General features: G+C 38.5%; 2 protein-coding genes across 6 annotated transcripts in view; one reads left to right on the top strand and one right to left on the bottom strand.

Moving 5' to 3' along the window:
* The window catches only part of LOC145218214 (SMC5-SMC6 complex localization factor protein 1-like), a 41,628-nt gene that overhangs the window by 16,016 nt on the left and 11,161 nt on the right, over positions 1 to 14,451 (bottom strand). The gene's annotated exons all lie outside the window — the stretch shown is intronic.
* Positions 1,337 to 7,183, top strand: LOC145218311 (serpin B6-like). The gene is made up of 6 exons (XM_080085722.1): positions 1,337 to 2,086; positions 2,259 to 2,429; positions 2,543 to 2,738; positions 3,012 to 3,186; positions 4,410 to 4,584; positions 6,320 to 7,183. The coding sequence occupies exons 1-6, from the start codon at positions 2,029 to 2,031 to the stop codon at positions 6,796 to 6,798; spliced, it is 1,254 nt and encodes a 417-aa protein (XP_079941848.1). The 5' UTR covers positions 1,337 to 2,028; the 3' UTR covers positions 6,799 to 7,183.

Raw genomic sequence — 14,451 nt, 5'->3', positions numbered from 1 at the left:
ATTGGAGAATTTGGCAACAGTTTTGCCAATCCAAAATAAGACAAAATGTAATACGAAAAGAAATGATAGAAACAGACCAATTGTTATGTATTTGCCGGTAGACACAACAACCTGTTTTTTTTAATATTACGTAATCCTGATCTTTTATTCACAACAACATGTTAAACCAAGCCTAGTCCTTGTATAGGTCATCCAGTTTTGACACCACTTCACTGCATCTGGGATCTAAATTTCGCATGGGAAGAAGTTGAGTCTTCCAAATAAAGCTCGATAATTGGATTTAGACTGACAGGAAACATCCTAGCTCGGATGTACGTCGTTAGTGCCCGATTTCCTTATGAAGCATACACAATATAAAAACAACAACGTCAAGTGGAAACAAAATGACGCAGGAGAGTTTATACGTCAACGAGATGGAAGGCTTACAAACACGGCAAATAACAATTAGAAATACATATCAAAATGTCGGTCCTGTGGTTGCTGGTTCTAATCCTGTCCCGACCATTTCTGTTGCCATTAATATGAGACTTAAGAGACAGTGCACCTATAAAAAAACTGGTCGGTTGAATCTAAAAAAAAGTAATAAAAACTTCAACAACACATATCGGACGGGCTAACAATGAATCAGAAAATTCAAAGACGGACTCTTTGTGAGCACAGTGCCTTCAGTCGTTGCTCCTCCACCCCAAGGGACAAAAAAACAAACAAATAAACAGCCAAGTGTTTCAAGAATCACTTTTCAAAAAGTCGTGTCGGCGAAATTTTCACGCAGGTGTAACCCGCCCAATATGGACGCAACGTCGAAACGCCACATGCAAAAACCCAAATAGGGCGTTTCTCCTAAAGCACGGTTCCTTGACGCGTGCGTTAAAAAGTCACCATTTCCTCGGTTTCAATTCAAACAAACTAGCGATAACGTCACTAGAACCGTCGATTCATACCGCCCTTCTTTGCATCCCCGCCTGGAGTTATAAAAACGTATCGCCCAGCGGTGCCGAAAGGGAAGTTATTAAAACCGATATTGAATGCAAACCAAATGTGGCAGCAAAAGTAGGCCAGTCGAAAAGCTTAAGGATTGTGGTATAAGGTTAGGAGTTCATAAATGTTCGTTTGTACGTAAAGTTGCTTGCGTGTTGCCAACTTAGTTAGTGATAGTGGAAAAGTAAGAAAACATTTGAACTTGAGACCGCAATTTATTGATAAAAAAGTCGCTACAACTTTAAGGTTTTTCGAGTTCCAAATTAGGTCACTGCAAAATTGGACTCAACTGCGTTTCAGTCAATGCATTTTAGACGCTTGTGTGACTTAAAAGGTTGCATTAATGCATTTCGATTTCAAACAGCCAGAAACTGGAATACGTTTGGAGAAAAGAATGAGCCCCGTCAAGATGAACATCTGTGTACTGTATGAATGTTGAACAGCTTGGCGCGTATACAAGCACAAACTTCACGGGAATAAAAACACCACCAAATTAAAACCCACGTGACTAAATATCGACCGCGATTCTGAATCAGTTTTGAATAATTGATGACTTAACATTGGATGGAAACAGAACTAGTTTCGTGAAGACAGCTAGAATGCGACAAGACGAAGACCGAACAGTTTTTATTTAAAATGCATCGTTTGGATAAAAATGTGCAAGCAGACAGTTGCAGTGTAGTTTAATTTTAGTGCTTAAAGTTGTGTGCTTACCGAAAATTTAGGTGGACTGGTAAATACTCAAAAACCACAAAACAATAATTTCAGTTCAGATATATGACCACCGTCGCTATTGCCAAGCATGACGTCAATAGGAGCCGGATGACGTCATTGCGCTACTACAGTCTACACTAAAAAACTACACTGGCGAATTTGCAGTGCGTGAAATAATGAGTCATCATGCAAAAAGTGGGAAAACACAGTGTTTTTTAAAGTTAAATCGCAGTAAAGAGAATTGTCAGAAAACTCTTCATGTCCGTGCTCGCTTTTTTACCTTAATAAACCGCCTTTTTCAGCCGTTACAATTACTTAAAGGTTAACAAACCAAAAATGGCCGCTTTCAATGTGGCGTGTGTTATCGCTGTCGTCGCCTATCTGTTGACGTCAGGTGAGTGACGTCATCATTTTACTAACATACAGTAGTGAGAATTGGCATTACTTGGAATGGGTTGGTACATTTCGTAAAGTAATTAAAAAATATTGAAAACACTTTTAATATTCTAAATTACAAATTGATATTTTTGATAATAAATCTTAAAACAGCGTAACTTTCGTTGCAGCCACGTGTGCAGTTTTCCGACCTACGTCAGCGTTTCCGGAGCCAGCAGCCCGATCCCTCTACGAATTCGGATTTGATGTGTTTGACCGAACAGCGCAATCTAGTGACGCCGATGCAAACGTGGTTGTGTCGCCGATTTCTGTGTTTGCAGTCCTTTCGATTTTAACCCCAGGTGAGATACAAAATTAGAACAAAGCTTCGAGCCTTTGTAACATTAACGTTACCTTTGTAACATTAACGTGTTTTTTCTACATTAATAGACAAAAACATTTTTTTTAATTTTAGGTTTGGGAGGAAACTCATACCAAGAAGTTGTTAAGGCTCTTCGACTATCGGAGTTCGAAAATCCGGCTGATATAGAGGCACAAATGTGCCTGCGAGTTTTCGCCAATAACTCGCACTACACCTTGAGAAGAGCGAACCGAATTTTTGCCGATAATCATGTGGTGATATTAAAAACTTTTAAGGAATCGACAAAAAGGTACGTTTTAAGTGCAAAAATGCTTATTTTGTAACTTTTACTTTTTGTAGTTAAACTAAACCAATGTTGCCCCTCATATCACCGATGATGGCATAAGCATTTGCTGAAACGTTTGAATAACAAAGCATGTCGCTTTTAAGTCTAATTGGGCCGTTGTATTCTTCAATAAACTGAACTCAAAACTCAAATATTCGTCTGTCATGAACAAACACATAGAACAATTCATACCAGGCAAACAAAACGCACACACACAAACATTGTTTTTTGAAACAGATTTCACAAGGCTCCTGTGAAGCGACTTGACTTCTCGACCAAACCTCGTCAGTCCCGCAGCAAGATGAACAGATTCGTGGCAAAGGAAACCCACAACGAAATTCCCGAGCTTATACCGGAAGAGGCAGTGACGACTTTCACGAAAATTTTTCTGGTCAATGCCGTATCGATGAAGGTAAGATGCAAGACACCATAGTATTTTGGGGGTTGTTAGTATGTTTTAAACTATATATAAGCTATATGCATAACGAGCTCTATAAACTTGATGTTTTAAACTAGTTTAATGTGTCTGTAATTTCGTCTGTATTGAGCGCGCTTTGGTTTAGGTCGATTTCTGTATAAGTACAGTTTTTAAAGTTTAATGTGTATTTTAACCAAAATCGAAAAATGGGCAAGTTTTTAAATCCTCATTTAAAATTCTACAGTTTTCATACATTTCGATTCGACTAAATAGCGCAGTCTAGCGGCAACAATACCAACGTGTCTGTGTCGGTAGCATGTTTAAATCGTTAACGAGTGGTTAAATCTGAACAAAACGGTTACCACTAACAATAAATAAAACAACAAAAGGGTAGAAAACGTTGATAAACAAACTATTGCGCAGTTTAAAAGAAACTGATGCATTGAACTAGGAAAACCCACGATATAATTTGCCAATGTCAATCACAGTTTGAGCACCCATCGACAGTCTTTAAAATCACAATAATATTTTAGCACAAGAAACTGTATGACACAAATCACATGGCTATCAAGTTTCAGGGGCGCTAAACGAACCTTATCAGCTTAACCAAAGGGCGGATCTTTTAAACCCTGTCACAGACACACCAGCACACTAAACTTACCAAATGACAAATAGCAAAAAGAACCTGGGCACGTTAAAAACAAACCACAAAAGTCGGACTGGGAGGCCAGTAAAAGCAAAGTATTTTGAGGTGGCGCTGTTCATACAGATTAATGTCAAACTGCGGTTTTGTGATATTTGTATAGCGCTAAGTTTTAGTGGTATGTAGACGGCGTTGCCACGTTTTTCTTACATAAAAGAAACACCCAGTCTGTTAGCAAACTGTCAAGTGGCCATGTGCACTTTTAAAATGATTGTTTCCAAATCAAAAAGTCCGTTGTATTTTGTGTGTTTTATAAATCAACTGTTGTCAGTTTTTGCCCATTGATGGATGTAAAATACGCTGTTTTATATGAATGATTTATACATACACAGGTGTTTATTAAAAAGTATATTTGTGTTTGTCATCTTCAGTGAACACTTTAGTGTACCTAATTAGACCGCAAAGAGATCAAAACACATAACCAGCAAGTTTTTGGGAATATAACACATAAGGGATTCTAATTCCAAATATATGTAGTTTAAAATTTTACAACTACAACCTTTTTTACTTTCAGGCAGCGTGGTCTGTGCCCTTTGCAAAGCACCTAACCCGGCCGGGCCCTTTCATGGTGTCACCAACCAATCAAGTCACTGTTTCGATGATGCGTTCTGATCCCCATAGAGCGAGCAAATGCAGATTTGAAGACCTTGATACCTTGGACGCCCAAGTGGTTTTGCTACCCTTCAAAGGTAAAGTATAAGACAACAATGTTGGTGGTCTTGCAACATTGCTTGTTAGCAAAACAGGGGTAATTGGTCATGATACTAGCCACTGTGAAAGTTTTTTCGGTGTTAAGACTGCAACATATATAAATGTGTATACACTTTGCTCAACATTTTATCGACAAATTTACCCCTTAAGAAAAAATAAAAAATACATTCTTGCTGAAAGTACAAAGTTAGTGCGTAAACCCGCTCTAAAACCAACCTGGCTCTTAAAAAAAATCAGTCCTTAGAACCGGGACAGTTTGGTTTGTAAAATACAAAAACTAATAGAGAGACGTTTTAAGTGCACGTCGTCACTAAATATTGGCAAACAGCCTGTAATATGGAACAAAGCGAATTTTGATATCAATCACACAAGCGCGGACAAAACACGACCTGTCAAACAGCGACTTTGCTGTAAAAACACCAGGCACATTTGACAAACGAGCTAATGTAATTATCCGTCTCAGTCCAACGTCGTACACCTGCATTAGGAAACGCTGACGTCAACAAGTCGCGTTTGACCATGACGACGCGATTTTTGACAATGTGATGCAGAAATAGTCAAAAAGAATAAAAAAATACCCTGTTTGACAATATATGCTAAAGGGCAAAACGTGGGCTTACCCAACTCAATTCAAACCGCATCAACGGACATCAAACACAGGTTTTGGATTTTATACATTTGACTCCGCTACGTTTTATGAAGCAATATTAGGTAAACAAGTAAAAGTTTAGCACATACTTTAAGTTGGGTTTTCCGCTTTCCTGGAATTAGCTTTCTTTTATGCTGTCGGTATTTTTTAGTTGATCGCTCCTTTGCCATGGAAAATAAACGTCTACACAATATTCTTAAAATCCAGCAACAGCTAACAGCAATATTTTCCAAACAAAAACGTAATCGTTAAACACTGAGTTTCACGGTTTGATTCCGCTCAGCGCAATTATTATCAACAATGCGACAAATGTATGACGTATTCGCTCCAAACGTCTGCTACCGATCGCTACAGGATGTGCCTGTCGTCATTTTAACACACAAAACACAATAGAGTTATAGAGGTTATCGTTACGCATTTACAGCCTAATGAAACCAGTATTCACTCGCTGAGCAGCACACCAGGTTAAGTGCAAAGCAACTGTCCAAAAGCAGCCGCTGTGTACTCTCTATGCGTCTTGTCTGGTAAAACAGTCACCATTTAAACACGATTTTGGGTTGTGTGGCAAAACCAAAAGAACAAATATCCATAATAACCATTTTGTTCTTGCTATTTGAAAAAAAGTTCTACCTATCGCCACCATCAGGCACAAGAATAACAGCAGAAATGGTCAAGTTACAACCACTAGCTTACATAACACCATAACTTACAAAACACACCAACAACCTCAGGTTTATGGCGCATTGCACCGGAAATAAGCGTCATATTACGTCATGCAACGCAGAGTACATTATATACGTTATGATTAAGATAACGTACGATTTGTGAAGGTATATCACAATATTTTGGGGTAAAGGAGTTAACTTCGGGTAATCCAACCACCAGTTACAAAATGCAGCTTTTATCCGTCTTTATAATTCTACGCTTTGGGGCCTGTGGGTTAACGGATTGGACAACTGAAGTGAAAATGACGTATGTAAAAAGCAATTGTCAGATGAACCTAAACCCTGTGCCTACTGTTTTGCAAAGAAACAAAATTACCAAGCAAACATGTGTTTCTACAGGTCTACAACTCAGCATGATCGTGATAATGCCTCGTGTCGCGGGTGATTTTAGCCGATTGTCGGGTCCCGCAGCACGGGATGAGATTCGGCGGTATTTGCGTGCCTCATACGCCGCTAAACCACTGTCGCGTCTCTGGAAGTGCGACATAAGGATGCCTAACTTCACTGCAAGACACAAAATCGCCGACATGGAAAACACACTGCAGGAAATGGGAATAAGGGACATATTCTCTCCTGAACAGGCCGATTTGTCTCCGATGACCTCTTTTCCAAACGCATTTGTAAGCAACGCTGGCCACGAGGCAGTTTTGGAGTTGGATGAATACGGAGTTAAAGCAGTAGCGGCGTCTTTCATTACTGTATCGTCACGTAATACTGCACACGAGGTGGTGATCAACAAACCTTTTTTGTACTTTATACGACATGAGCCTACCGGGGCAACTCTGTTCATTGGCAAAGTTGTAAGGCCTGACCAATAAGCTTAAAACATACTCAACACATTATGTAATCATTGAGTATTAAACCAAACAGGCGACTTTCTTTATAAATGTAACAAACACTTCAATAAACACTCTTTTTCAAACAAAGGTTTAGGCATTTTTTTGTCCTTGGCGAATTTCGTTTTAAGAAATTGTACCGTCCAAGATAAACTGCTTTGGGTTTCAAATCTCACTGGGCAAGAAATCGTTTTAATGCACTGGCGTGTTGTGTTGTAATTGTTTGTAAATAATTATACACATGTAGGTGTTGTAACAATATGTCAAAATTGTTAATGTGTGATCTATACTGAAGTAGTATTTCGTATCGTTACTATGTATGTATACATGAATGTAACCTGTAAATACTCCGTCACATTTATACATACATGTTGTGTGTGCCGGTTCAGTTTATGGAGGAAGGCAGTTACACTGTAATACAGGACTTATTAACCTTTTATCCAAAAACGTGTTGCTCTCATATTCATGCAAAATCTTTTATTGTGATAAAGACACATGGCATCAAAAGTAAGACACAAAAAGCAAGTAAATCAATGCAAAGAAAAGCTTTAACAGGCTATGAAAAACTGGGAATGATGGTCGTTTGTTACAATGCAGCAACGGTAACATAATGAAATTTGTCGCAACCACAAATGTCACAGCAAGCAAAAAACATTTATGCCAACAACGGCACAAAACCTGTCACAAAAATGACACAGAAAAATATAAAACAATAAGATGCGGTTCATGTGTGTTTATTGCAACATATCAACAAGTCACATACCTTAATAATTGGAAAAAAAGTTTTGCAAAATTTATTTCACGCGATTTGTACTTTGTAATCACGTGACCTGTGCATGGTAACCGGCCGGAAATGTGACCGAGACACCAGGTGTCAGACCAATCACACCCAGACAACAGGCCGCCATTTTTTGCCCTGCGCCAAGGAGATTATAACACGTGGTCTGGTGGCGCGCTTGAATGGGAAACGTGGCTGGGATTGCTACCAATTTCACACGTTATTGAATACAAAACATAGTGGCATTATACGTAAAATATGGACACGAAAATGATAAATAAGTACACAGAAAATCACATTTAGAACATGACTTTTTTACATTGCGACACGATAATGTGGGTTCAAAATAAATCGCCTTTTTTATACTATAACATGGAAGTCTAGCTCTATAATTGTCTCTCTCATCTGACTTTTGGCTGGTGGAATTAATATTGCAGATGAATTATTGCCTGGTTCTTGTGGTTTGCCGATCTGCCTCCCGGGGTTTAGTTCTCACATTTGCCTGACAATATTAACTGGATCATATTGCATTAATAAAGAGTCTGCAATAAAGTGTCGCAAGGGTGTACACTAGTACAGAAATAATGAAAAGCCTCTCTGGTTGACAGTGACGTAACCGAAGTAGCGATCAGCACAAGTTCGATATGACTCGCACGAAACGCGTTTTTTAACCAGCTTTGTCTGATAAACCATACTGCAATAAAAATGGTGTCTAATCGTCCAAAGTAGACTTAAAAATATCAACAAATAATACAAACGGTTATACTGTTCACAATTTTTCCTCGTTTGAGCATTTTTAGAACATTTTACCTCCGGTTGAGAGCACAGATCTTACTACACCTGCTTTAAATCCTAATCCTTTCCTTAAATCCTAAACTCTTATTACTTCGTCAAAGTAGTGAAGATATTTAGCTTCGAATAGAATCGACTTCCCCATTTGGTTGTTTATCTCCATGAGTAACGACTAGTAAACAACCATATGCAGAAAGACGACCTGTTCGCGCCCATGTACGGGTTACTTGATGTCAATGAACCGGAGTGCACCCACAAACGTTTAAACATTCCATTAAACATTGAAACCAAAAAAACTCCTTATACTGCTATCCAAACATCTCTACAACGAAAACAGATAACTCACGACTGGTTTAGCTCTAGCTTCGTTTTTTTGCATCAATAAAAATAAACTTTACCTTGCTTTTCTTTCTCTGTCCCACTGAATCAACTAATTGTCTACTTACTTTTCTACTAACTTTTTCGCGTTATAAGATGTAAAAAAGGCATGCCAATTTCGGACTGACTTTAACATAACTTTACCCGAGTTTCTATAGTCCATTATCACGTGTGAAAGAATTAATAAGGCGTTATACAGGTAATACCCAATCAGCATCACGGCAGAAACAATGCATAGCAATGTGTGGTGAGTTCCCACGTTGCAAGCAAAACGTCCATGTTTTTCAGCAGTTCATTCTTCTTGGATCCAAAACATACTTGAAGCTTCTTGGCGTCTTCGTTCAGGGGCACAAACACATTCACAGTATTGCAAAAACCCTAATTGGGAAACCGCATGTTACTACGTCTGTGACAAAATGAAGTAACGGATCATTTATCTGACGAACAGCGAATAATCAACACTCTCTGGCGCCTGGTCGATCAACATGTAAAAACTCATTTGTTGCCAGCGCGCATTAACTAAGTTAAAGCACCACGCCATAAATAAATTCGGCGTATTGGTCAACTCGTCTTATTGCCACTTAGCAAGCAGGTGCACCCTTCCACACTGCAAAATACTGCACACACTAGCTGTGGTAATCCGATTTGCGGCTCGGTTTATCAGTCTGCTCCCTTCTTCCACGGAGCGCGACGAAAAATGGTCGCACCGACGCCTGACAGTCACTTTAATGAAGAAGTTAGCTTCCTAGAATGAGCGTCAATAACCGCTGGTTCCGCAGCCACACTTGCTCTTTTTAGCTCTTTTTTTCTCTCACTCTCTCCTGACTCGCTCTTTTCAAGCAATACCAACCTCAGAGTACCGAGTATCGCCTTACTACAGACGAAACAAATACTTTTCAACGTGATCACGTAATTTAAGCGCCGCTGCAGTTTTGTTGTGGCGTCTGGTCCGATATCCGCACACCGATTGAAGCGGGTCAAAACTCGCGCCATTAGCCGCCATTGACGAGCGTAAAAAGGGGGCTAAAAAAACAACCAGTCCCCCACGCCCTTTTGCAGACAAAATACAGAAGATGAATTGCTCGGCCGTTTCAGGTTCACAAGTCAGGTTGGCTTTGTCGTGCTGAGGCGAGGCGACGGCGGCGTGCTTGAAATCACAATGAACGCCACGCACCTTGCAACAGTCGCGCCACGGACATGGGGGATTAATTGAGCGCCTTCGCACGACACTTAAGGCTCTGAGGACGGTTGAAACACAAGCGTGGATCGTGTTACAGTGCAGATTGAGTGTGGGGCAAATTAACGTGAACCGTGGATCTTGTATCGTCGCACCCGCTTTTATCAACGATGCAAAGCGTAAATCGGGTTGTGGTTTAAGTGTTTTCCTATTTCAACCAGGCGACACAAAACCTTGATTGATTGTGTTTTAACTTTACTCGATTTCCTTTGCTATAGCGCAAAAGCATTATTGTATTTCCGGTAGATAATTTTGTCCATATTTTTAAGGCATTTACTTTAATTTAGTTCCTATTGCGCAACTATTTAAGCGTAATGCCGATATGAATTCCAATTCAAACAAAATACAAGGGACAAAAGCCAACATGCAACGTTGAACGTTTACATCTAACGTGTGTTGTGAGTAGCTCATAAAGGAAAAATGATTGCACCGAACCTGACAAATGACACGACTCAATTGAGCTTGCCTATTTGCTTTGTGTAATGTGGGAAAGGTCGAGGAAATTTGAGTTTTACGCCTCATGTACATTTGTCACACAGTTTGTGATGATTCCGTCAAACGTATCCGCCCCTGGAAAACTATAGGCCAAAGGGCATTGGCGCATTGCTAAAGTAATGCGATTCTCATGAAAACGCCACCGAAGTTCATAGTCAAATGCATATCTCCTATAATTAATAAAATGCATAATGATCAAATTCAACAGAGATAAAAACATAGCACTTTGTGTACACACACACTTTGTCGGAACAACACTTTAAAATGTTGTTTTACCAACTTTGTTTCAGATAGTGGTTACAAAGGGGTAGTTAGGGCTGTAAGCGAATAACCTGCCGGAAATAAATACGATGTACCGCACATTTATTATACTGATATGGCATTTAGAGGAGCTGTCGAATGCGGTAAAGATGTGTTTTGAAAGTGTAAACAACTTTTGCGGGTAATGCCAAAATGATATTTACAAGGAAATATACTTATACTTGCTATTACATTTGATTAAAATCACCATTACTCACTGTTTGAAAATCAGAGTTTAATTAATTATTCTTTCACTACAATTACTGAACATTTTAAATGCAGTTTAAAGGGAAATTCATACAAGGATTAAGTTTAGGTTAAATGTCGTCATGGTAGGGGCACACGTATAAAGAGTTACTTATTTCGTACGCCGAGATAGGCTTTCTACTTCACAAATCGGGACAGATGTTGCCCTGGATAAATCTTAACACATGTTTAGTAAGTATATAATGTGAAAGTTGAATGCAAAGCAAACGTATCAGATTACAGTAAAGCTGTGCAAGTTAATAAGGGCTCTGCGACAATGCATGTTTGCTGTGGAAGTGTCAAATGCACATGTGATGACGAAATCAGTAAGTCTCGTATGACAAGGTCGTCATGGCTTGGACTTGAGTTATGTCTTGGTCCGAAGGAGCGTGAGAATTTGTGCGTAAACAACTTTTAGGGAACTACCATGTGCACAACTCTAAACGCAAAAACGTATCTCGAAAACTATACAAGCCAAAAACGTTTCATAAAATTCAATGTATTGGCCCCGTTTTCATAGTTTCATAGATAGGTTTATCATGGTTTAATAGCGGAAAACCACAGGTACATGCAGGTTTTTTTTAAGGTTTGGTTTGGGTGACCGCTAAGTAGTTTTAAGAGACCGCAAGTGTTTCATTTAAATACCAAAAAATAGCCATTTCCAAATTTTGGGAAACCGCTGGAGAAATTTGCCCAAAACACCTTAAAAAAACACTGGACTACATGTACTTGTTATGCGAGTATATTCTCAACAAATCATGTAAGATCTTTACCCTAGCGTCACGTATGATCCGATATAAACTTTTCGATAAAAACGAACAAATATAGCCTATCTTTGATTGTGACCAGAAAATCGTACGTGATACAAATATGTACTGAAACATTACAAGTGCGTGATTTGGAGATAATCTTCCAACTGGGCAGTGAATATTAATTGGCAAAGCGTACTATAGCTGTTTCTTGGTAATTTTTTTATCATGCATTAAGACCAGAACATGAACTACACTCATAAAAATGGTTGCATCTTTAACGGATATAAACAAAATGTTGCATCTTTATAACGATTTTCTCTAAACTCGAGGACCAAACCCACGATTTATTCATAGACCTGTATTGCAGTACATACCACACTTCAAAACTAATTAAAAACAATTGCAACTCAATGCAGAAGTGAATCGTAGTTCCTAAACAAAATACTGTATTGCCAAATCACGCTTTCCACGAAACACCTTCTGCAGGAACACAAAAACATCGACACAACGAAAATTTGCTATATGGTACAGTTCTAAGAATCACAGTTATAATGCCTTGCGAAAGAATTGTACAATTTATTAGTTTTAACTGGGAAGGACTATTGATAATTATACACTCATTTTTAGCATTACATCGTCTTTATGTGTCAATTACTGTTGAAAGATCGCCTTGCAAAACAACAGTTCCTCCGTTTTTGCGGATTGCGTTTTGTTCAAAAGTTAACACGCTTTTGGCTATGGGGGTGAGGCCTTTGGGTGAATATTGAAGAATAAACAACCAAACAAAGCGTATTCAAATGCATTTTTCAAGAATTAAACCATACCAGGAGCAAGATGTAGTAGCAATACAAACAAACAGCAAACGACTTTATTAAAAAAAATTGACACATAAACCGCAGTCGATGTCTTAAAAGCAATTTTGTGCGGCCACATAACGATGAGTCATTTAGCCACATTGAAATGTACAGACATAATTGCAGGGTTGTACAAGTGCTCGGTGCCTTGCTGAGCTGGGTCGGACAACACACAAGTCAAGTCAACAATCGCCGACGGCGAGACAGCGAAAAGTGAACACCGGGTCATGCCGGCAAAAACACATGCCAAGACTTTGAAGTTACATTTACTGGTGAAAGTAAAATTACCCTATTGTATTTTCATGCCGGTTTGGTTTGAGAAAAGTTGCATACTCAGCCACATTTTGATTTAAGAAGTAAAATTAAATCGGATCTGGAAGACAAGATCACGTGGATAGACTACATGTGCTTATGAAAACCGCATAAATCAGCTGAAACAAATTTAAACGCTCAAGCTGTAGTTTTGGCTTTGTGGTTTTTTTCTGTCTTTAGTTCTGTACAAACGGTTTTATCACCTGTAAGAGTTTTTCTATATCATCTATACCAGGGGTTCCCAACCTTTTTTCGATCTCGTACCACTTCAACGCTTTGTACTGCCACGCGTACCACTTCTTGCAGAACAACTTATTTAATCGAATCATATTTTATTAAGAATAATAATATTGGCCTACTAAAATAACACTAAAGCAAATTTAATGATATTTTTGCTTTTGTTTACTGTCCACCAATTGGCTGAGCAATCATTTGCCGTAATCAACGCCCACTGTCCCACAGCGTTGTACAACTTTTCAAAGCAACTGTGCTTCTTGTTGGCAATTGACATGACCTGTAGTTTGTAAATCGCAATGATACGAAACAACAGAAATAGTTACGTAACAATAAGAAGAGGCTTGGGGAATTTTTTTTGCAAACAAAACCAGATAAACAAAATAGAAAGTTGTGAATCCAAATTTTTGTGAAAAAAAAACGAAAGCTACTCGCGTACCACTTAAAAAACCTTCGCGTACCACTAGTGGTACGCGTACCACCGGTTGGGAACCCCTGATCTATACGAATCCTATAAACGTTCTAATAAAAAGAATGTATTCCAAAAATAAAGTTTTATTTACATTAGTTCATTATTTAGTTTGCCTTTTAACACAAAAATAAAAACCACACAAACACACTGCGTGAATTAGTAATATGTCTCTTGCACAAAGTAAAGTAAAAACATTGTTACAGTCTCATTCCTAGCACTTAGCTGTGTTTAAATTTGCTTTGTGCATTGTAAAATCTTACGCAAATGATATGATAGGTCAAATGCTGCACCATCCACGATGTGACCCAGGAAACAAGACATAAAATGGCGGCACTAGGATTCACAAGCAATGTCTCTTACCACCAATAACAATTACAACATGAAATATTTCATCAAGAAATGTAGTAAAAATTAAAAACGTTACTTTTGGTTTCTTGAGAATGGTAAACGATTGTTATCTTGTATGGAAGTATCTGATTTCTTTGTTATCGAAGTACTCAAAACAAAACATTTGCTGCGAGTGACTAAAGTAACTTAGGTTATAAATCCAAACGACGTCAAAGACAAACACAAATAGGTCAGTATTGTAAAATCGACGCGCTTGTTAATTGAAACCTGGTCGATCCGATTTGTTTCACAAAGTCACCCCCAAGTCAAATATTACTCATTTCATTCACATAGCTCTAAAAAATACCTCTAAAATGCAACAAGTACCCTATCTACTAACCTATAAACGGTGTATCACATCAGAAATCTACTCTCCTACAGATAAATTTTTGAAAAGT

This window comes from Phallusia mammillata, chromosome 1, assembly GCF_965637545.1.
Source record: "Phallusia mammillata chromosome 1, kaPhaMamm4.hap1.1, whole genome shotgun sequence".
In the NCBI taxonomy this organism is placed as follows: domain Eukaryota; kingdom Metazoa; phylum Chordata; class Ascidiacea; order Phlebobranchia; family Ascidiidae; genus Phallusia; species Phallusia mammillata.
This window is presented reverse-complemented; position numbering and strand designations above follow the sequence as displayed.